At 38.7% G+C, this 24755-nt stretch overlaps 1 protein-coding gene across 2 annotated transcripts in view; it reads left to right on the top strand.

Annotated features, from left to right (window-relative positions):
• LOC129247701 (receptor-type guanylate cyclase gcy-8-like) overlaps positions 1-24530 on the top strand; it is a 111573-nt gene extending 87043 nt beyond the window's left edge. For both annotated transcript variants that reach the window (XM_054886951.1, XM_054886952.1), the window contains exons 2-8: positions 6772-7560; positions 11597-11813; positions 11878-12150; positions 12221-13343; positions 13407-13505; positions 21556-21660; positions 21724-24530. In XM_054886951.1, the coding sequence (XP_054742926.1) occupies positions 7377-7560; positions 11597-11813; positions 11878-12150; positions 12221-13343; positions 13407-13505; positions 21556-21660; positions 21724-23730 (4008 nt within the window). In that variant the 5' untranslated portion in view covers positions 6772-7376 and the 3' untranslated portion in view covers positions 23731-24530. The remainder of the gene's footprint in view (positions 1-6771; positions 7561-11596; positions 11814-11877; positions 12151-12220; positions 13344-13406; positions 13506-21555; positions 21661-21723) is intronic.
• Positions 24531-24755: the final 225 nt, after the last annotated feature.

Here is a 24755-nt window from a genome sequence, read left to right on the forward strand (position 1 = left end):
GTGCGGCCACAAAAAACCATGAGGTCGAAGTGCAAATCTCATAAAGAATCTACCTGCTTCCGTTGGGTTAGGTTAGGCTAGCCTCGGTAGCACTAAGACCCATTTGTGACACCTGCATTTGATTTTCATCCCCTAACTAAGTTGCTTAAACCACTCAAATTCTCCAAGTTTTCAAAAAAATAATCGCCAAGATATTTGGCACGGCTTCTTGAAAGTGCAGGACATTCACAGAGGAGGTGTTGTAGCGACCCAATTTCTTCTTCATCTCCACAACTCCTACAGAAGTCATTGTTAGGTACACCAATTCTCACTCAAATAGTGCAGTGACCCGTTATAACACCTGTGAGGACGCTGGCAGATGGTCTGTTGAATCCAAGCAGACATTTTGCCCTTTTAAGAATCAGTTTTGACCAGAGCACTTTGGAGACCCTGCAGTTAGTAGTTAGAAACCAACTTCAATTGATTACCGCGATTACGCTCAAATCAATCTCAGCGTACAGTTCGCTTAGAGGAATGATTATGTGTTCTACCACTCGCTTAAGGGCAAACTCAGAGCCTTTCTTTGCACACTCATCCGCTCTTTTATTTCCTTCCACTCCAGAGTGACCGGGGACCCAACAAATTGCGGTGTTGTGTTGTTCAATAACACATCTTGAATTGATGCGCGCCTTGATCGCCGCTTGGCTATCAACAGACATGGTAAGGCTTGTCGGAGATAAGTTTATTAGTCTTATTGTTTTTGCTGCTTTGTCTATAGCGAAGATCTCAGCTTGGAAGACGCTGCACCAGCCTGGGAGTCTAAATTAGCAATTTAAGGATAATTGTTCCGAGTACACTCCCGATCCAGTGCCATTGTCAATGTTTGAGCCATCAGTATAAATATGGAGACCAATATCATCTGATATGACTCTGGTCTGTCAATCCTTCCTGTCGGGTATTCGTATTTTATAGTCTTTGTTCAAGTTTATCTTGGGAACTAGATGGTCTGTTTTCGATGCGTCTTGCAAATGTTACACAGATTTAGTATGCCTGCTGCTTTAATCCTGGAAGCATATTTGGCCGCTATCCCTTTAACATATAATATTAATGGGTGTAATATGTAGGACCACTTTCAGCGCCGCTTGAGGTGTTTTTCCTACAAAAGCTAATTATGAAACTCGTTTCACCACCCGAAAGCTCCATAAGTCAAAATGGGTCGGATGATCGTATGGTACGCCCATTGGTTTATGTACCGTTTTAGAACCCAATTTTTGCCAAATGTCCGCTTTCAGATAAAGAGGCCATTACATACTTTCTTCATCCTTTCCTCGGTGCTCCTTTTCCAAGAAAGTTTTGAGTCCAGAATTATGCCAAGATTCTTGGTTTCGTTTGATAAGGTTTGTGATGCTCCATCTATAGACGGTAACTGAAAACTCCGTTTGTGTTTGTGTTGCTCCATCTACATATAGACGGTAACTGAAAACTCCGTATTTTATATCTTCCAGTGAACAGAACTAGTTTCGTCTTGGCTGGAAGAGAGTTCCTTCAACGCTGATTGCATGAGCCTGCTGATAATCTAGAGAAACTTGCCTGTCCTCAGGATGACTACATCGTCGGCATAAGCAATTCTCTTGATCCTTTCCTTGTTTATGGTAATAATCAATGCATTTAAGACTAGGCTCTACAGTATCAGCGAGATAACCCAGTATTTAGTATTGGAGGTTGTTAAAGCTCCATATGCTGTTCTAATTCAAAATTACTTAAATTTAAAAAATGCTTAAATTTTTACAAGAGCTATAAAGAGTTATTACTGTTCTCATAGTTTTGTTGAGCACTGTATGTATGTGACAAGGTATATTATTTCAAAAGAGTTATTGTGCAAACAACCACTGTTTTGGTATTTTGTTTATGAATTTTGCTTCCGTAATATCCATTGAAAACTACGTAGCTGCATAACAATGAATAAATACAATGTATTGAAAATGGACAGTAAAAAACAAATCAATAACCTTTAAATAAAAAATATGCAAAAATACGCTGAGTTGCAGGAAAAAAGCGCGGCTAAATGCAAATCAATAGTAAACAAAATATGAAAATTGTACCTCAAAAATATAAGGAAATCATTGCTTTCAGTTACAATGTTTCCACTTTTTTTTTGATATTTAAATTTCTAGAAAATAATTTAAAATTTTAATTGCAACTTAAGATGCGGCAGGTGTTGCTCTGTCATTAATCAAAAGTACTTTTTTCCAGCTTCGGTAAAAAAAATTGGATTTCTTACTTGAGAGCAAGCGACATATAACTGATAAACCGAAAAACACGATTTTTCGTAAATCTTTCGATTTACCATTGAGAATTGTGAATTCGCGAAGAAAATTTATACGGGCACCAACTTTGCTGATTTTGTCTGCATTCATGAAGATATCAATTGATTTGTCTGTAAGAGGATCGTTTGAAAAGTCCGAAGAAAGTCAGTGAGATGACACTACTGGCCCGTACCGTAGCATCTCTTAGAAGAACACTTACCAAGTTTCAGCCAGATCGGTGTATTTCTTTGTGTTTGACATTCGTTCGAATGGAAGGAAGTCGAGTGATTTTCCTTTTCCAACACAACCACGCACTAGCAGTTGTGGTTGCAAAATTAATGGAAATATGTAGGATTCCGATTCGTTTCACATATCTCCTACTATCTGGACTTGGCTCACTCGGAGCCTTTGTAATACTCTTTGCTCTCCGGTTTGAAGAAATGCCTTGTGGAAAAAATATTTTACTCAAACGGGAAGGCGATTGTAGAAGCAAATTCACACGAGTCCCTTATATGTTTATATGTAGTTAGTCCTGCTATACAAGGTCCGGCACTCGAAGTGTAACCAATTGAAAAGGCCATACATTTAGTTTGAAAAATTACTTTTATTCAATTCAAAGTAAAAAGTGTGTGAAAATAATACAGAATTAAAATAAATTTACTTTTCCTCGATATGACCACCTTTTGTCTTGTCTATGGCCTTGAGATGGTCCTGAAACGAATTGCAAGTTGCCCCAATGTGAGTTGATTTTGGACCACTCGCGAACAATGGCTTTTTTCAGCGCCTCGAGACTGGTGAAGCTTTTAGTTTGGACTTTGCTCTCCAAAACGGTCCAAAGAGAATTTGCGTCTGGTGAATTTGAGAGCCATTGTATGGACGTTGTGGAGTTCGGAACGTTGTTTTATAGCCATTCTTGGTTCACTCGAGCTTTATGAGTCGGTGCCGAGTGCTGTTGAAACGTCCATGGCCTGCCACTGAAATGTTTGTGGGCCTACGGCTTCAAAGCAACATCCTGAATACTTTTCCGATAACATTTCGAATGTACATTGACGCCAAGCTCGATGAAAACAATTGGAGAGCGTCCATCTGCGGTTACAGCGCCCCAAACCATTACCAGTGGTGGGAATTGCCTCCTGGTGGCCAATCGATGACTCAAATTCTCGTATGAACGGTCGGTCAAATAAACCCTATCGTTTTGGGAGTTTACAAATTGGTTAATTTCAAAAATTTTCCCGTTAGAAAACACAATGTTCGGAAATTGACCGCTTTCGGCCAAGCTCAGCAACTCCTTCGCTCTCTCAAGTCTGACTTGTTGCTGCTTTAGTGTGAGTTGATACTCCTTCCGGATCGTGTAAGACCTGACTTTGAAATAATTTTTCAGTATGCGGCGCATGCTACGGTCAGATATTTTCAGTTCTTTCGCTATTTGATTGGCACTTCGTCGGAGATTCCGCTTAAGTCACTTCTTCACTTTTTAAACCATTTCTCGTAACGTTGCAGTCTTTTGATGACCACTTCCATGACGTTTCACGATGCTATCATTGTAACGAGTAATGGTGCGATAAACAAAAACTTTATTTACTTTAAGGTGCTCGAGCTCTCGAACAATCGCTAGTTGTGATTTTCCAGGCAAATATAATGCAATCACACTATTACGTTTTAAATCCATTACTGATTCTCTTTTTTCGCGCTTACTTTCGCCAAAATACTTCCGCATGCTTGTAAACAATACTCTGGACTGTCATTTAGCCAACTAACAGCCAGCTGATGCCCGTGCATCAACTGCTCGAGCGGTCTGAAGTTCGTTATGCTTCGAGTGCCGGACCCTGTAGTTCTATTATAATTTTTTTATCCGGTTTATACATTTCTATGTGTTAATATCTTAGTTTATGACTTAATATAAGTACTTTTTTATAAGGTTTACTTTTATAAACGGTAAGTGCGCATGGGATTGGTGCAACAACGTTGAGAAACGTGCGATGCTGTCTTTTGTAAAAAAATTATCGGTTGTTAAAGTTCTACGCGTTCATTGCGACAAATTCGCTTAGGATGGTTCCCGTATTTCGAGCCTCGTCTTTTACTAAATACAGAAAACCATTTACCACATACGAGTATTTCGTTCCTACGTCAGACGCCAGCCAAAATTGTATAGCAAATGTTTATTGCTTATTTACGGTAATATAATCTCTCAGTTTGGAGCAATTTTGCCTGTTTTCAATACATTTTTTTCAAACTGCTGAAACTAAAGCGAATTTGTCTGTTTGCAAACGTTGACTCCTCTAATTCCTTTTGTCGAAACGAATGTATCCCAGAAACTCAGTAAAATCACGTCTACTCATAGTGCTGGAGAAAAATGATGATCCCCACAAATATTGAAGCCTCAAAGTATTTCCTTCGTAGCCCCGCGACGATCAATATTGCAAGAAAGGCCTTCAATTTTACTTGTGTAAGTGCCCAGTTTTCTCCCAAAATTCGAGAGGCTTCTAAAGGAAATACACATGGGAGGTATATGTACTGCATCGGTCTGATAATTCTTCCCAAAATCATTCTTTTTCATCATAGAAACATGCACCAGACAATATCTTAGTCCAATTTTTTATGAGGATTTCAAGTCTGTAATCTTTTTGAAGCTGAATGCAGAGCTGTTCTGATTGCTCCAACAATAGTCAGCCATCATGTGTACGTTCCAGTAGCCTTGATAGCGTTCCGCCATCATACGAAGGTCCTGGTGGAATCGCTCTTCTTTTTCTTCACTTAGGCCCCCAAGATAGGCAGGAAAATAGGCGAGGTAACCAGAAAGAAAGTCTAACTTTATGCTCATGTTACATCCAAGACTTTGAAAGAGACTCATTCGTTTTTGGACGTGTTGTGAATAATCAGAACTTGTTTTATTCTCCAAAAAATCTTGAAAAAGCCAAACAAACTCATTCTATGCGTTTTTCTCGATCTCTGTCATACCGTCCGTAAAATTTGAGTCTTTTATTAAAGATCTTATTTGTGTACTATCAAAAATTCCAGCTTTTATCTTTTCTGTACTTAGTTTTGAAAGCTTGTTTGATGGAAAAAGGAAACAATTTCCGTTTTTGTCAAGACCTTTTAGGAATTGTTTTATGAGCCCTAGTTTTATGTGTAACGGGGGTAAAATTATACTATCTCTTGATACTAAAGGTGGGTTTATCACGTTCTGTTGACCGGGAACTAGCGCTTCCCTACTTTGTGTGACCACTTTGCTGGCCTAGAAGGAAGTTTGCCATTTTGAAATCGACACATATGAACGAGTTGTGTTCCAAATTTTTAATTTTATTTAAAACCAGAGCAACAGTTGTATATTCCTCTTTTTGTTTTGTAGAATGTGCAATGGCCAACGACCCAAATTTATTTCCACTGCGCATTTTAGACGAGTCTATGAATAAACACCACTCATTAGAAACGTAATTTTGTAAATCCATTGTAGCCATTAAACCAGGTACATCTTTACAAAATACAAAGTCATCTTCTTCAGCAAAATATTTTAGAAGGTTTGGTTCTCTTATGTGGTAATAAGAAACTTCAGTTTTTTTTTTTGTTATTAAGTTGCTTTCTTTTAGCCTAGAAGCCAAAAATTTAGAAGCAGACTTTAATTGACCCAAAATCTCTGATAAGCTCGTTTCCATCATCTTGGTTGAATAGTCTGGACGTTTTCAGGTCACATTCATAGGCATTATCGCTACAGTCAGTATTCGCCTTTAAATGCATAGGCTGATGGACCAGCTTGAGGTTAAGGTGATACCTTAGGCCTTAAAATACGTCTATATGTCGACCATATGCAAGGATATTCCCATTTGACTCGATTTTTCCGGCTAATGTCAGTTATGGTAACCAAACAAAAATAACAGTCGTCGTGATGGTTCACGGGTTCCTTCCAGACCATTGCAGTTTCGTACCTAAATCTACTCCTTTTCTTATTTGTCCACAAACGTAAAAACTCAACGCATATTTTTCATGCCTTTTGAGGAATCCAAGGCTTACTTTTCATTTCCATCGGGTGACCAAAGTAATTTTTGTAAGCCTCAATCGTCAATTACTACGAATGGTGTAACATTTAATCAGTATTCTTTAAACATAGCAACACCTTTTTTATAATTTTTCAGCAAACGAGCAATAAACGCAATGAATTATTAACGAAAGCTCTATCTCGTAAACAAGAGCTGTCACAAATTAATTGAGGATATATTTATAATCGGCGACGTCCAATTAGTAAACTTCAAGTGATAAACCTCAATCATCAGACAAAAGTTGTAATTTTGTTGGCTAGTGTAATAGAATTTCTCGTGGAAAATATTCTATTATTTATTATTATTATTCTATTATTTATATTCTATTATATTATATATTACATTATTCTACGAAAATATTAAGTGATATATCTCTTCTTTTCTGCTCCAATCAATAAATTTTAATTAATCGCACTGTTTTATTAATAACTTATTTCATTTTCTATTTCCAGTGTTCGGACTGCGTATTTACTTGCATACCTTAATTTCATAAAAGAAAAGTAAAAAATTAATAAACATATTGTAAATAAATGAAGACATTACGTACCTGAAATCGAATATGGCACGATGATTGTGAATCGAACTACTAATAGAATCAACTACGAAAATATACTGCAACTACTATAAATAATATAGAAGAGTATCAACTATAAATATATTTCTGCATTTTTTAAATATTTATTTTCAAACGCTGCATTTATCACACTCGCATTTTTATACTGAAGCACACTAGCGCTAATTTTACAAAAAAAAAAAAAAAAACTAAACGACAACATTTAGTATTTGTCGAATTCGAAATAAACGAACTGGCGGACTTTGTGAAAAAACTATGCTACATACACAGATCGATCGACCACGCACGTAAATAAAGCAATATATTTGCAGCCAGTGCTTAAATCTAAAAGCTTCATCGAATGAAAAATCACTGCAATGCAGAAAACAATTAAGATTTGCAAAATAAATTGAATTTTTCAAACAATAAGTGCTTAAAGCACAACGAAGCGATTCATAAAACAATTCATCTATCCAGCAGTTCACTTAGAATTTCGAAGTAATCATGGAACGGAATATTTTTGGAACACTGCGATCATCGCTCTTACTTCATTGGTTTGCAATTATCATGCTCTTACTCACTCAAGTCACAGTTAGCCAATCTACAGAAGCTGAGACGCCGTTGGTAGCAAGTGGATTCCCGAAGCATTATCCGTATTACTATGAATATAACTGTTTCACGGATGGCGGTAATTTATATACTGTGTATTTAATTATGATTATTTAGGTATTATATAGGGTGAATTTTTAAGAGCTATAGGATAGTTTAAAAAAAAAACACGTAAAATTCTGAAAAATGCATGAAATTTGTATTTAAATCAATAGTAGAGTCCATATAATTTAATGTTTGAAGATTATTTCATGCAAATGTTGACCGCGGCTGCGCTTCAAATGGTCCATCCGCTTAGTCCAATTTTGGCATACTCTTTCCAATGTTTCGGCCGGTATCTCACAAATAAATGCTTAAGTATTGTCTTCCAATGCGTTAATTGAAGCAGGCTTGTCTGAATAGACATGAGCTTTAATATAGCCCCACAAAAAATAATCTAAAGGCGTTATATCGCACGATATGGGTGGCCAATTGACAGGCCCCGAACGTGAAATAAAATGTTCACCGAACTCGTCTCTCAACAAGTCCATTGTTACGCGTGCTGTGTGGCATGTGGCACCGTGTTGCTGAAACCACATGTCATGCAACTCAAGCTCTTGCATTTTGGGCAAAAAAAAGTTAGATATCATTTCACGGTAGCGCTCACCATTCACAGTTACGTTACGATTCGCAACATCTTTGAAGAAGTACGGTCCAATGATACCTCCAGCCCATAAACCGCACCAAACTGTGACCTTTTCTGGATACATTGGTAGCTCTTGCAATTCTTCTGGCTGATCTTCACTCCAAAATCGACAATTCTGCTTATTTACGTACCCATTGATCCAAAAATGAGCTTCGTCGCTGAACACAATTTTTCGACTTTAAACTTTCTTAACAGAACACGCATTTTTATAATAAAATTCAATGATTTGCAAGTGTTGTTCGTTTGTAAGACGATTCATGGTTAAATTATAGACCAAACTGAAGATGTTTGACAGTGAAACAAAACACGAAACGTGCGTCAGCTGTTTAAACCAACTGTTTAAAAAGATAATAGCTAAAAAATCACCCTTTATAAAGGGTTACCCTGATCGCGAAATTTTTTCAATTGTTATGTTGCAGCAGTTGTCAAAGTTATCACTCACATCCAGCTGTTTATTTTAGTAGGATTTGCCATTTCATCATGGAACGTTTCACGCTGAAACGTTTCTGAAGATCCGGAAATCGTTAAAAAATATTATCGAAATTCCGGTTCAGTTGTCAATACGTAAATACTTACGTAAATGTGAGGCGAAATCATTGCCTCAGACGAAGTCCGTTTGGAGCACAGCGGCGAAGTCAATAAGCAAATTTGGTATTATTGGAGCGAATACCATTTCAGAAGTGTTCGATTAAACATCAATGCATCCATAAAAATGGACTGTTTGTTTGGGGAGGTTTATCGCTTGCCGGTGTTATCGGACCTTATTTCTTTGGAAATGAGAAAGGAGCCACTATTACTAAAGGTCCTTGGTATCGAGCTATTCTAACTGATTTTCTGTGGTCAGAGCTCGACAACTTCGATATATGAGTATTGGATCTGTGGTTTTAAGTAGATGACGCTACATGCCACACAAGCGTTGACATTTTCGAAGTTCTGAGGAAAAAAGTTTAAGAATGGGTCATCTCAAAGCAAGCCTTTATCAATTGGCCGTCGAGTTCATGCGATTTGATTATTTTTTCTGGTAATACGGCAAGCCCTTAATCAATTCTAACAAGTCAACCACTTTGAACAATTTCGAGGTCAATATTCGAGACGCTACTACTGTCGGTCCCACAATTTGTAGAACAGCACCAAGTAGTAGTTCAAAGACACCAGTAGACCCCAAGCGTATATCTGGAAGCGCTGAATTTTGAACCGAGACCTTTTTATTGTCATTGGGAGTACGGCTGCATAGAAGAAGGATATGTATATATTATCGAGGCCGGGGTTGATAGCAATACAATAGATTTTTTTGGTTTGAAACTTTTTTCTGAAAATATTATTTCCGACTAACGCCTGAAAATATCTTTCATCAAAATATCTTTCAAGAATATGGATTCAGCACAGAAAAAAATGTTCATATATTGAGGCCAAACACGTATCGAACCAATTTTGGTATCTTCGTAAGAATGGAATTGCTGCCAATGTGAACCAAGCGCCATTGATCGAAAGTAATGCAAGTCGAGATGAACAATGTTTTGAGCTACATAAATGGCGGCTTGGGATAAGGCTTTTCATTTTGCTTTTATTTGCCTGATTAATATGTGAAGCTGAAAAATTTCTTTGTCCTGCCTGTACTTGTATTACTGAGGTGTCGCAGCTCCCGTGACTTCCATGTTTAGGCTGGCTGCATTTTTGTGCATCCAAGTGCTAAATGGTACTACAGTGAACTTGGACAATCTTTTCATATTGCTGTTCAAAGTCGGTGTCGAACCACCTCGTCCAAACAATGAATTTAACAATATTATTTTTTCTGTATGTGCGCTAACAAATTGCCAGTTTCTCTTCTATGCATCTGCAGGTTTGAATGTTGTCTGGTACCTGCACTCATGGCCAGCTAACTGACAATTGGGTAGTAGCCTGTTAGAGTTCGAGTAAGAAAAAATCATTCCCCTTCAACCCCAAAAGTTCAGACGGTCGTTTTTTGCCTTGGTGACTTGTTGTGCGCCTACCAGTTTTACAAGAAGGGAGGCTGTCCCAGACTTTATTAGCTATTCCAGCTACATATTATATTTATACGATTCCATACATTTGGCTTAATGGTGCCTATTGATAACTTATCCTTTCCTAGAAGTTGAGGGTGGTCGCAGTCTATTTGACTACCAAAGAAAGTGAAAATCCGATGCCTTTTATTATCAATCCACTTGAATAGCCATAAATAGAACGCTGCCAAAAAGACTTATTTCTCCAAATCTGACGAAAATTGTCTTCTCCAACTCTACTGTCGATTTGAAAGCCATACATTCATATTAGACTGAACCCTCTTAAAAGAAAAAAAGGATTGCATGCATCCTTGAGTCTAAAGTGCAGAGAGTTTCTACAAGACAACTTCCAAAATGCAAGAAAAATATAAAAAGGCGACACTCGTCGCCTTGAACAGCTGACCCTGATACTGTGGCAGACACAGCTCTCATAGTTACCGTGCGTTGTACTGATGTTAGGAGCTTACACTGGTGATTCGCCTTTAGCGCATTTGCCCACAGTTCAGCTCCGTATAATAGAACGGAGAGCGTGGCAGCCATCATTATTTCCCGCTTCCTCTGGGTCTGGGTCGTCCCACCCTATGTTTGCCATCAGTCTACTGAGTAGCGACGCTATTTAAGCGGCTTTCTCTGTAGCTTTTCTGAGTCTAAAGTGCAAGAGTTTTTACAAGGAAACTTCGAAAATGAAAGAAAAATTGTGAAAAGGTGACACGCTTCGTTTGGCAAAAAAATAATTTTTCGGAATTACCTTGTACAAAAACTTTAGATTCGGTAAGCGGTTATTCCGCCAATCAAGAAGAAAACGAATATATAGGGTGTGTAAATCATGGCTATAATTTTTCTTGCTCATTTTTGGTTCCCATGGAGGGGAACGGACGCCAATGGTTGTAGAATAGCTGAGTGACACCTTGTAGTCTGGGGTCTGAACTCACAATTGGATAATATGTATAGCTATTTGGTAGTGCACTGTAAGAGCCCCAGAGGTTTCGTTGACACAAAAATCAACTGCTTTAATTGGCGTATACATCCTTTGTTGGGTGCTTGGTCGAGCTTCTGCTCCATTTCCTGACTGCAGTAGCTGGTTAACCGTTACCCCGTTACCACCCGTCTTGAGTGCACTTCAAGGGCTTATAATCGAAACGCCTTTTAGTTTGGAGTTAACCCCTCCACAAGTGCGTAGTTGATGGATGAGATCGACCAGCTGAAGTCGATGCTATAAAGTTCCGAAGGGTATTGCTCATTAAAAGCTTCTGCTACGTCCAGCCTCTACCTTATACCGCTTTATTTCTAGTACTCTTTAGATTACTCGATTGTTTGGATAATAAACAACATAGTAAAGTTCATAGCAGTGCTGCATTTAGGCGTAAATATGTTATTTATTGGGCTTTATTTTGTTTTAACTCTTTCAGATACTCTGCCGGGCATCCCCAACTTGCAAGACCATCCCATTGGGCTGCAGGTTTCCGATCGCGCTTTACACCAAGTAATGAGTCGCATTTTTGCCATTGTTCTGCGCGAGAAACTTAATTACCGTAATATCTCATTGGTGCCGCTCAAGTACACATCAAATATTTCTATTAACCAATACGAAGAGAACAGTTATCGCTACATATTCGAACAGTTGAAGTAAATCTGATGTCTATACTCTTATTGTGTGCCACTTAAAAACTATTCTAATTATTATTTGTAGGTACTCACCTTTTTCCAACATGACCATGATTAATGTAGCCGTTTGGATGCCAGCTTTGGTGCGATCAATTGTGCCAGACACCATTATTGAAGGTGGCATTTCGATAACGCCCGGGCGATTTGGTTGGTTTGTGCCCAAAAGTCAAGTCGAAATGCCACTGGAGCTGGCTGCTTACAGCCTGCACTACAGTGTGTTCCTCAATCAGTCGCATGTGGACTATGGACGTTACGTGATATCTGAGGAACTATTAGACGAGCTGCGGCATGGTAAAAAGTGAGTATTATCCTATATTGAACTATATGGAATTTGCTGGAGAATTCAAATTTATTTTAAATCCAATCAGTTACGAGGAGTATATAAGTCCGAATTGCATTAGAAGATCCTGTGTTACATTGCTTGCTGAACATAAGCCTGATACCACCTTTGTCATGCACCACATTCAAAATACCAGCAGTTATGTTAACATTCTCTGGTTGGGTGTAGATTTTCGCGAAACAATACGGATTTTGTACGCCAAGTATCAGTCCAATGCCAGTGGTGAGTACTTCGATAAACGCTTCATAGTACTCCACTGGACCCCGTCCATTGTCATCGATGGCGAAATTCATTTTTATCAAATTACACTACCGCGTTGTGAGGATTTGTCTATACTGCAGTTAACTGCATGCAAATACGAGCTGACGCCAGTACTTAAATACTACGATCAACGTTTGGGTAGGAGCGAAGAACGTCTGGTGTCTACTTTGCGTGAATTTCAAATTCATGATCATATGCTGCACGATCTGCAATTGAGTAAACATTGGAAAAGAAACGACGGAGATATCGAGGACGTCTATAACCAGGTAGCATGCAAATGGTTGAAGTCAAACGAAGACGTTTACACACAATGGATCAGCACCAAGTCAACCATTAAATTATACATTGGTGGAATATTCCCGCTTACTGATTTTAGTCGCGGTCACCAGAATCTCGAGGAAGCTGTAAGGAAAGCGGTTGATGCTGTAAATCGTAGTCATTTATTGAAAAATTATCATCTGGATGCACAAATCCATGACGGCCAATGTAAACCGGATGAGGTCATGAAAGTGTTCATCCACTACTTCACCGAACCACGCGTGCTGGGTGTACTTGGACCGGCTTGTAGCGAAACAGTCGAACCTATCGCAGGCATTTCAAAGCACACAAATATGGCAGTGATATCTTATTCGGCTGAAGGTGCCTCGTTTGCCGATCGGCGTGCCTATCCCTATATCTTTCGCACTATTGGCTCCAATCGACAGTATGAAGATGTGTACATAGAGCTAATGAAATTTATGGGTTGGAAACGGGTGGCTGCGCTAACGGAGGATGGACAAAAGTACACAGAGTATATATCGCATATGGAGACGGCTATGAAGCAAGACAATTTGGAATTGATTACTAATAAAAAGTTCCTGAGTGATGTAAAAGCTGCGGAAATGAATAAAGTAAGCAGTGTAAAATCGGTGTCGCTGTGCTGTGAAAATAACTATACCATTTTTCTCTTTCAGTATTTGTTAGACCTAAAACAGAAGCACGCCAAGATAATTATTGCGGACATACATAACAGGAATGCTGAGCTGGCGCTTTGCGAGGCCTACCATTTGGGTGTAAGTTTACTCTTGAATTTAAAGGTGTTGTCTTTAATAGACCCTTATTCAGCTCTAATAGAATATGACAGATTCAGCTGATGGGCTGACGTCAATTGGGATGCGTTTACAAATAAACGGAGATTGTGTTGGTGATATACGAAAAAAATCAACCAATGACATTTCGTTGCCGCCTGAAGAACGACTGATTGGGCGAGTGTGTTAACACGTTCCCTGTCCGCTGAGCCACATATGGTTCAGTAATCGTGCGCCTAATAAGCACTGATACGTTCCTGAGCCATATGTGCGTCAGGGGGTATATGAACCACGTGTGTTTCATGAACGTGCAGAAGCAAAAATGTCCCTCTACGCTCATGGACCATATGTGTTTCAGGTAGAAATACCCTACATCCATTTTTTGTTTTTTAATTATTATTATTATTACTAAAGCTATCCTATGACTACAAAAAAACAAACTATTCAAAAAACCCTGTTGGACTTGTCGGTCAATTTTGCATTTTTGTATTGGGACAGGGAACGTGTTAATATGTGTGAAATAATTTTTGGCTGGCGATAAGATTGTGTTAGCAATATACGAAAAAAAACTAACCCAGTTTTCGCTCATGTTGCTTTGTTGCTATCTGAACAGGGACTGATTGGATGAGCGTGTGAATATATGTGAAATGATCGTGCAGACTTCGGCTGTCGAATCTCCTAAGTGAGGTAGCAGTCAAAGTTCCTCTCACAATTTTCTTTTTGACCATAGTTGGAGAGCAAACCTTGTAAATTTATCATCCAAACCTTGTAAAACTCACCATATTTCGTTTGCGGTCAAGTAAAGTTAATTCTTAATGCTCAATAATTCTGAAGTTTACTTAACCCTTAAACGCTCACTGATGCCGCTAGTATGTAACTAATAATGAATGAGTTCGTGCGGTTTTACAACAGATGGCGTAACTTGATTATTATTCCATCGATCCACATTTCCAAACATTCATTGGAGAGCTACTGTCGTAAGGCACAAACGTCAGTATAAGTTTTTTATTTGAAGCGTAAACAACAATATTTTTACCACACTTGAAAATGTCGAATTTCGTGCCAAATAATGTGTTTTTGCGGGGAATTCTTTAATATGAAGAAAAAAGCAGCCGAAAGTCATCGTATCTTGGTGGAAGTTTATGGTGAGCATGCTCTAGCTGAGCGAACGTGCCAGAAGTGGTTTGCACGCTTTAAAAGTGGTGATTTTGGCCGCGCCGCCAAAGTTCATGGATACCGAATTGGAGGAATTGCTCGATCAAGATCCGGCTCAAACGCAAGAAGAGGTTGCAAAAACTTTGGGAGTTGATCAATCAACCATTTCCAAACGTTTAAAAGCCATGGGAATGATCCGAAATTCAAATTTCGAAAAAAACCGCACGAACTTATTCATAGACCTATTACTTCTCTAGCGGACAGTTTAGTTGTGGTTTGAGATTTATGATTTTATTTTGCGATTATTCTTTGTTTTAAATATTCTTACAAGACACTGTATGACCGTTGGGTTGGCATCAGGCGACTCTGATGGCCAACCCCACATTGCAATTCCATTTTGCTGTTTCCACTCTACACACCTTCGGCTTCGATGCTTGGGGTCGTTGCCGTCTTGTTAAATCCAAGGTTAGCTAGTTCTTTCAAACATCTTTGCAGCTGACGATTATAATGGTTTTAAGTACATTTTTTTTCATAGCAACTGCATTCAAATTAGCGTTGAAACTAATAAACGCCAAATCAATTTTCGGAGAAATAGCCCAAAACATGAACCTTAACTGGATGCTTAGCAGTTCGTTGAAGTTGTCGGTTATCAGCAGTACACCAGGACCGGTGTATGCAACTATTCGTCCGGAAAGAAGTTTCGTCCGTGAATACTACATTTGCCCGATTCCGTTCTGAATTTGCTTTAGTCCTGCACGTCTTTCTTCAATGTCTGATAATGAGAGCCTCGGTTTTTTCAATGTGCTTCGGAATTTGAAGTTTTCTGCACGTTCACGTCCTCGAATCGTGTCTTTGGATACATTAACACCATTTTTTCTTAAAACTGTTCCAGCATAACGCAACGAGAATTTCAGCTTTGTGACTTCTCAATGATTTTCTGATCTTGCTCTGTAGTGCTATTTTTTTGGGGGCCTTGCCCAATTGAGTTGTCAATGTTTTTAACTTCGGCATACCGTTGTTATTGGTGCTGAAGCTTAATTACTTGGGTGCAGGAAAGCGCAGAAAATATGGACCTTCATTTCTGCTTGTGCTATTTCGAAAACCCTGTGGGCGCAGTACAATAAAAGGAGGACTCAGAAAGTCCCGAGGACTTCACACCATTCAATTTTCAAACTCGCCTTGCAGGAGCTGTGGAGACCTTGCAGAGAAGGAGATCGAAAAAAGACACTTTCTTTGAAAATGTCCGGATTTGGCAGCTAGACGATTTCTTCGATAGCCTGGGGTAGTGTGCCAACCTAAATTCCATCGATATTTTTTATTTCATAAACAGCTCTGTCTGGCTGTAGATATTTGCCTGTTGGAGGTCTCATAATGGCAGCACGATTGACTGTTTTGACAGTTCACTCGCATATGTATATAAGCCACTCGATACGCCAGCTATTAGTAAATGGCAAATAGATGAAGACAAAGAAACATACGTTGGCAACACTGAAAAAGAGCTGCCAAAAATGGCATTTGCTTGGAAGCACTAAGTATTAGTAATACTGCGCTTAGACGCGGCTAAACGAGTTGTTTGCATTTGTTTTTGTTTTTAGTCGATAGTCACCAACACCATTGAGCTGAATGAGAACACAACGCGTGTTGTCCGAGCACGAGCAATTCGGTACCGCTCTTCTTTCCCCATTAATCTCTCTACAAAAAGTTACGAGCTGTCTCAGCAAAAGTTGTCGTGTTTGAACACAGCTTAAGGGCGGCTGGCCTAATATCAGAAAAGCGAGTTGGCAGCACTAGTGAGTAATATCAATTTTAGGAGGCATAACCGTACTCACTAGCTGCGAGTCATGCTCGGTCGATAACTTTGTTTTTGCTTTCACATGCACATTTTTCGTGAAGCGAATAGAGCCCGAACAAGTAGCGAACAGAGAGCATTTGTATACATACATAACTAAGCAGAATGAAGAGAAGAGAAAGCCAATAAGCAAACAAACTAAACTCTGAATAAGGTGCATTCATTAAAGGTGGTGGCACTAGACCAACAACAATGTTCTGTACTTTTGATTGTCAAAACAAAGTATTGGGAAACTAGAAAACATAAAATGAATTCGCCTAGTTTCATTCTGAGCTGACAGCCACATGGACACGGCGAAAGAAAAAAAATTTACCAACACCACCTTTAATAGATCCACCTTGAGTCTGAATTTCTGAAACACTCCAGTCCGAACACTTGACAGTTGCTCTTAAACACAATACTTTGAGGGGGAGCCTGGTTTATGAGGTCTAAAAATTGCACATCTTTGCGATTTTTTTTTTAAGGAAAAAATTAATTTAGCACTGCAAAGTTTTTTCTATCTTTTAATGAACATTTAAAAAGTATAAAAAATTTGTTTACTGGTTAAAATAAGTTGAAAAAAATGTTTAACATAGAAATTAGTAGAGCGCTGCAACGCTGGAGTTTCCAACTGGCGTACAAGATACAGCTCGTAATTATTATTTGAAGCAAAAAATTCAAATGGATTTCTAATTATCATTGTTTTTTATTCTAGATGAACTAAGAAAACTGAGAGAAATTCCAAAATTTCAACTTTTTGGAGGTTTTAAAGAAAAAAATGCCTTTCTATACAAAAAAAATTCACTTCAACTTGGTATAAAAATCTTGAAAAATTTTTTTTTATCTAGTGTGTTAGTTCAAATAGAAGAGAATTTAATAATGAAGGGAACAAGCTATGATTCATTTCAAAAGGTTCATTAGTTTTTTTCATTCATGTACGCCAATTCAAAGAAATCATAAAAATGAAAAGTCGAGAAAAGAAGATAAAGTTTGTACTATTGGTAGCTGTCCGTTGCTGTCCACAGCGTAACTACCTAACGCTCGCCTACCTTTTGCTTTGTATCTACGGAAATATTGAGAATTAGGCTCGGTAACTTTGTGTGAATATTCTGAAATATATTAGGAATCGCTTAAAACGAAAAAAAAAAATTGATTTTTTTGACCTTATAAACCAGGTGCAATGTGAGTATCACATAAGCCTATATTCATACTCGAAATACTAAATAAGTCTGAAGGTGCAGACCCAATGCAGGCTGGCTTTTCTTGCAATAGGACAATACTGAAATATATGAAATGAGACCAAATGGCAGTTTTGCTTGAAGCGCTTGAAGTACGGCGAAGATTCAAATTCCTCAATGTTCTATTTGCAGCGATTTTGATATTGAGAATTGAACACCCCCGTCTTTCATTTAATTTCAATCGGTTTAGCTTGATTTGTGAATTTTATGTTGGATACAGAGAGGAAGCGAAACCGAAGACGAAGATAAAGACGTTTGGTTACTGCAAGTAACGATCTTAGAATCTTTTATTAAATTTAATTTTAAATTATTTATGTGTACGACTAATAATGAGAAAACAACAAAGGATTGAAACTCTTGAAAATACAGGCTACTGGGCTTTACAATTAATAAGGTAATTAGTGCAGCTGTTACCTGGCCCAAATACATAAAAATAGAAAAAGGTTCAACGCCATTGTGATCACCACCTTAGCTTGTACATGTTTAATATAAAAAAAAATCGCAATATGTTTCACCTCTGTTTCCGCTTCGCTTTTACGAATCAACTGATTGTTGTGAGCAAAACAAGTACAGGAAGCAAAGTCAGGCCGTATTGCGCCACCACCTTGAGTATGAGTGTAAGATATGTATATTTATATATTTTAATATGTATACATAGTATAGTTAGTATAGGGGGGGTCGGGTACTTTTTCTCCCGGGCCCGGAGTTTTCAGAGGGACCTGGACTCGAGAGTAATTCGAATTATATGAATTAGACATAATTTGAAAGGGCCTGCGTCTCCGCTTTCCCCCGGGGCCCCAATACTCTCTCCACGGCACTGTCGATAGGACTAGTTTTGTACACCTGTAAACTCTTAATGGCTTCGCTTACACCTACTCGTTTAGATCGCGCTTTTGGTTAATATACTTGCATTAAAACTTTTCATCATTAAAAATTCTAAAAATTGAAGATTTTTCATACAAATACCTCTACTCGTATTATATACATTTTAATAATGCTTTGTACGTGCCGTTACACTTATAATGCACGATCTTGACATACGGACCACAATTTGAGTCATATACTCGTATGCGTCGTGTATGCCACTTGTATGCGTCATACCGTTGTTTGCAATTCTTCATTCCTTGAGACACATATTTCTAACATAACTATGATTCATTTTGGAGTCATAAATTCCAAGCCCTACGAATATGGGCTTGTTGGAGGCACGTAATAAAAGCGACAGCAATGCAGCACTTACAAACGTTTGCAACCCTTTTGGAAATGCTACGCTAATATTTTTTTGATGTTCGGCACTTATTCGACATAACATATAGGTGAAGAAGTATATAGGTGAAGATGTAAACGTAAATAAAATAATGGAGTCTTCTATAAATATTTTCCATAATAATTTCGATATTGGCTGTAATTTAGTTCTGAAAATGACAAATAAAAGAATGAAGTAATCGTGCAAACAACCGATTTAAAAGAATTTGCGCGCAACTATGACTAAATTTTTGACAGCTACTTTTGCCAAAGTTGCCAGAATTTCACACCGAACGTGGTGCTTTAAAAAATCGTTGCACGTTGTGATTGCAACTCGAAAAAGCCCTATGTTATATTAGTTAGGCACATTCTGTCAAAAAAATATCAGGAATTGTTCAATAAAAGGCAAAATAATTGTTTAATCAACCAAATTTATTTTGTCGCCTTCAAAATGGGCTCCATCATTTCGAAGCAATACACATATGCCAACGATTAGTCCGATCCTTAAAGCATCTTTTAAACGTGTTTGAAGAGATCTTCTTCAGCTCCTTCAGCGAATTCTCCTAAGTGGTCTCTCAAAGTGGTCACTCAAAGCGGCATCCGCGGAGTGGCAATTTAAGTTTTGGGAAAAGGAAAACGTCTCAGAGGGGGCTAAATTCGATGAATACGGTGGTTGCTCGATGATATTTGTGGAGTTTTTGATCAAAATAGTATTTACAATATGAGTCTTGTGTGACGGTGCGTTATCATGGAGAAAGATCCATGAGTTTTCTTTCCCCAAATTCTCAAATTCTGTCTCAAATTTCGCATAACTTCCAAGTAATATTCTTTATTTCCCGTATAACCAATTGGAACGAGTTTCGAGTGAACAACACCATGATATTCAAAGGAAACATGTAGCATGACTTTCACTTTTGACCGACTTTGACGTGGTTTTTTGGGTCTCGGCTCATGTGGATAGCGCCATTCAACCATTCAGCCGCCTGTTGACTGGTTTGCATGTCAAACTCATATACCCACGTCTCATCACCTGTTCTGATGAGCTGGATAAACGTTGGATTCGAATTCACTTGCTCAAGCATGTCTTCAGCCACCTTCTTCCGATGAATTTTTTCAAATAAATTCAACTCTCTTGGAACGAGTCGAGCAGCCACGGGTCTCATACCCAATTGATGGTGTAAAACAGGGGTCTTCAAACTTTGAAGCCTTAGGGCCAGGGGTCTCGCAACTTTGAAACCCTAGGCCCATAATAATTTTTTCGGAATGTTCCAACGGCCAAAACAATTTAAATTTTTCTGCACACATAAGCAAACAGGCATCTAGTGGCAAGCATCTAGTGCTACTATATACTATACTGGCACAGTTTGGTAATTTGCATAAGTTTGCTCGTGGATTGTTTTCTGTTTTTGGTACTACGTACTTGTGTGAGAAAACGTTTTCCAAGATGATATACACAAAGAATGTTTACAGATGTAAATTAACCGATCAGCATCTTAAATCTCTTTTAAAAATTGCTACAAGTAAAATTAATCCAGAACTAGTTACTTGCTAGAGGCCCACGCACACAAAATATGAATCGCAAGCAACGACAACTGTAGATTTTGCAATGAACTGGAAGAAAGAGAAACTCTTTTTTTGCTCTCGAATATCAAAAGTAAAATGTGAGGTCAACATTTTTCAATGCCTGAAGAAGCTGTTGAAGCCTTTAAATAGCATGTTTTGGAGTTTCTGAGTGGCAAAAAGTGCTTTGAATATTGATTCAAGTGATTGTAGAAGTGTATTGATTTCCAAGGAGAATATTTTGAAAAAACAATAAAGCCATTTGCACGTGATTCCTCATATTCCATTGACCTCAAAAATGTTTAGTGTTTCCCACACTATTCTGCAGCACATGTCAAGTAGCGAATCCACTGAAGGCCTTCTGTCAACTAAGTGTGGTAGAGTTCTAATTAAAAAAAAAAAAAAAAACTTTTTCAAATAACGGTCGCTCTCGGCAGGCAATGGCAAACCTCCGAGTATATTTCTGCCATGAAAAAGCTCCTCATAAAAATAAAAAAATTTTCTGCCGTTCAGAGTCGGCTTGAAACTGTAGGTCTCTCCATTTGTGGAACAACTTCGAGACGCACGCCACAAATAAGAGGAGGTACGCGTCAATTATTTATATATGTAACCCAAAATTATTTAGAATTATATTTACTGGACATGCAATTAGCATTCCCCGACAATCATAATAAAACAAGTTTTTTCTAATAGCGGTCGCCCCTTGGCGGGATTTGGCAAATCTTCGAAAGTTTTTCTGTCTCATAAAAACCATTTACCGTTCGGAGTTGGTTTAAAACTGTACGTTCCTCCTTTTGTGGAAAATATCATGACGCACACCACAAATACGAAGAGGAGCTCAGAAAAACACTTAACAGAAGAGTACGCCCCAACTATTTTTGATTTATACATTTAAGTCAAATACTCGTAGATTTTTATTGACTGGGTTTATTTATAATATAATAAAATATTAACAAAAAAAATATCCTCACTTATTGCCTCGATATTATATTTATATTTTCCTCCGCAGATGACTGCTTACGAGGGCTACGTGTGGTTTTTGCCTTCCTGGATATCTAAAGACTGGAACACGCTGGATAGCAATCATGACTGCACAACTGAGCAGCTGCAAAAGGTATGAAGCTGCAATGTGTAGTAAAATTTCCAAATTTTCATAACTTTTAAGTAATTTTTCTAGGCCTCGGAAGGTCATTTCAGCATAATGCACACACCATTTGGCGATCCTGATGCGATTATGCAGGATAATATAACTGTGGGAGATTGGCTGGAGAAGCATTCCAAAAACAATACTTCGCTCTCCAACTACACTGGGTTCGCTTACGACGCTGTTTGGGCTTACGCCCATGCCGCTGACAGACTTTTGAAGGAGAACGATGATGCTGTGAATAGCCTGCGTTCTGGCAATGTAGTCACGCGTTTTGTGGAGCTTATATGGGAGACGAACTTCAGTGGTCTTTCCGGGCAAATACAATTTGGTCAAGGTGGCTCGCGTATTACAAACATAGATATAGTGCAGTGGCGGCAGATGCAATTTAATAACGTAGGCAAGTTTAAGCCAAGAGTGGTAGGCACGAAAAAAAACATGCGCACCGAAGGCGGCCAATTGAGTTTAATGGAGAGCAAGGTGGTGTGGTTGTCTGGCGGGCAGCGACCTTCGGATGGTACCTACGATTGTAATTTTGCCGCTTTAGCGAAATTCCTAAACAAGGATTGTTCCAGCGCTGCTTTCACTTTTACGACGATTATGTGTCTTTTAGTAGTGGTGATTGTATCGCTGACTTCGTTCCTTTTCTGGAAGAAACTTTATGATAAGAAACTCAAACAGTCAGCAAAGATAATGAAGAATTTTGGAATTGACTTACTTTCACCATCTCGCAACAAGGGGAACACACTCGACAAATGGGAAGTACCCAAAGAAAACGTCGTACTAAATCGACGCTTGGGTGAAGGCGCATTCGGCACAGTATATGGCGGAGAGGCGCAGATTGGTGCTAGCGGCTGGAGTGCAGTAGCTGTCAAAACGCTGAAGGCGGGTGCTTCTACAGAAGATCGATTGGATTTCCTATCCGAGGCTGAGGCGATGAAACGTTTCAATCACAAGAACATCGTCAAAATGTTAGGTGTTTGTTTGCAAACGGAGCCAATTTACACAATCATGGAATTCATGCTGTATGGCGATTTGAAGACATATCTGCTTGCGCGCCGCCATTTGTTGAATGAAAAAGTTTCCGAAGACTCAGACATCTCTTCGAAACGTTTAACGATGTATGCAATGGATGTGGCACGTGGGCTCTCATATCTGGCTAGACAAAAGTATGTGCACCGCGATTTGGCATGCCGCAATTGTCTGGTAGATGCGCAGCGCGTGGTTAAACTCGGTGATTTCGGCATGGCTCGCTCTACTTATGAAAGTGATTACTACCGCTTCAACCGAAAGGGAATGTTGCCTGTGCGCTGGATGGCGCCTGAATCACTGGCGCTTGGCATGTTCACGCCATCCTCGGATGTATGGGCGTTTGGTGTGGTTCTATATGAGATAATCACTTTTGGCTCTTTCCCCTATCAAGGTCTCACCAATAATCAAGCATTCGAATTCATTAAAAGCGGCAAAACGATGCAAATACCGGCTGGTGTTAAGCCACCTCTAGAGGGCTTGATTAAAGCGTGTTGGAGTCAAGAGTCAAAGAAACGTCCTACGGCTGCCGAGGTGGTTGACTACATTTCCAATTATCCGCGTTTATTGATGCCATGCTTGGATTTTCCCAGTGCCTCGGTGGAGATGCCAGAAACCGAAAGTGATGAGCTTAAGCTGTTGCCCAACACGCGTAAGTGTTCACCGAATAAACAAGACTCTACGCTCGACATTTTGGCACAAACATCAGCCATGAATCATTTTGATTGTTCGAATGATTTAATTGATAGCACCGATGGGCCGAAACATACAAATATTGAAATACCCACAAGCTACACGTTAAAGTCCAACTTAACGCCGCTTATTATGAATAATAACAATACAAATACCAATAAAACGATGTGTTTGGACGCCTGCTCGGGTACAACGCCCGATGGCTATAGTATCATGTCGCCGCTGTTAATGCATCGCATCAGCGAGAGTTCAGATTCTTCACAGGCGAGACTTATTAAGAAATCTTCTCTAGAGACACTGCAACAGACAGAATTTTGATGGGAATATTTGAGTATGGATGAAAAAATTCCGTATGGTGAAAAAGTCCTCAGCTGTAACTATGGTACAATAATAGCGTAACTATCCGCAAGCTTAGCTTGACGGCAATTGCCATTTTTAATTTAATTTGCATACACATTTGTACATATCACACATACATAGAGACATAAGACGAAATCATGAAACTTAGTGTAGCCTAGTGCAGTGCAACTGCGATATAAGGAACCTCGTTTTAACAAAACAAACAAAGAAAGAAAAAAAAATGAAAATCTCTCTGCTTGGAAAATTTTTAGTATTAAAAAGCGCCATAGACAATATGAAGAGACCTTGCAAATGGCGGATGCAAGGAAAGCAAAATTTGGATACGAGAATTCTTCTTCTACTTTGATGTACAATTTACATCGTCACTGGAAAGAAAGTTGATCACTTGAAAATGATTCCTTTGAGCACCGCAAGTCAAGTCGACAAAGCAATGCTGCGATTTGCCAACTTGAATGCATGAATGAATAAAATGTAGGCTTGCGCTTCGGCCTTAGCATTTTTTGTGTCCATTGGTCAACTTAAAGCTTGAATAACTTGGCGAGAGGAGATCGTACGGCAAAGTTGCAGATAAATTTTCGCCTAAAAACGTTTACCTCTATTTATACCCAAAAGTACAGGGTGTAAGTTCTAATGTAATAATTCTTAATATATGTAAAGTAGACTGTTAGAGTGCCGTTATCAAGAGTCTTCAGCCTATATATCAAAATGTACACTCAAATGCTTCCACATAACGAATTATGAGTGAATTTACAAGTTGGTGAGTTTAAGTCTATTTGCTTCTTTTATTGGAAAAATCAGTAAACTAAGCAAATTCTTACTGATTGAGACTATAATCCAGATTGAAACATTTTGAGGAAAGTACTAAAATAGTATTGAGCTTAATAGTGGAGAAAACACATTTTTTTCACAAAGAAAAATCAAATGTAATAAAATTCGAAATCTCGTTTAGTTCTCGAGATGAGCGCGCTACTGGAGCCTACATT

This window comes from Anastrepha obliqua, chromosome 5, assembly GCF_027943255.1.
Source record: "Anastrepha obliqua isolate idAnaObli1 chromosome 5, idAnaObli1_1.0, whole genome shotgun sequence".
NCBI classification, from domain to species: Eukaryota; Metazoa; Arthropoda; class Insecta; order Diptera; family Tephritidae; genus Anastrepha; species Anastrepha obliqua.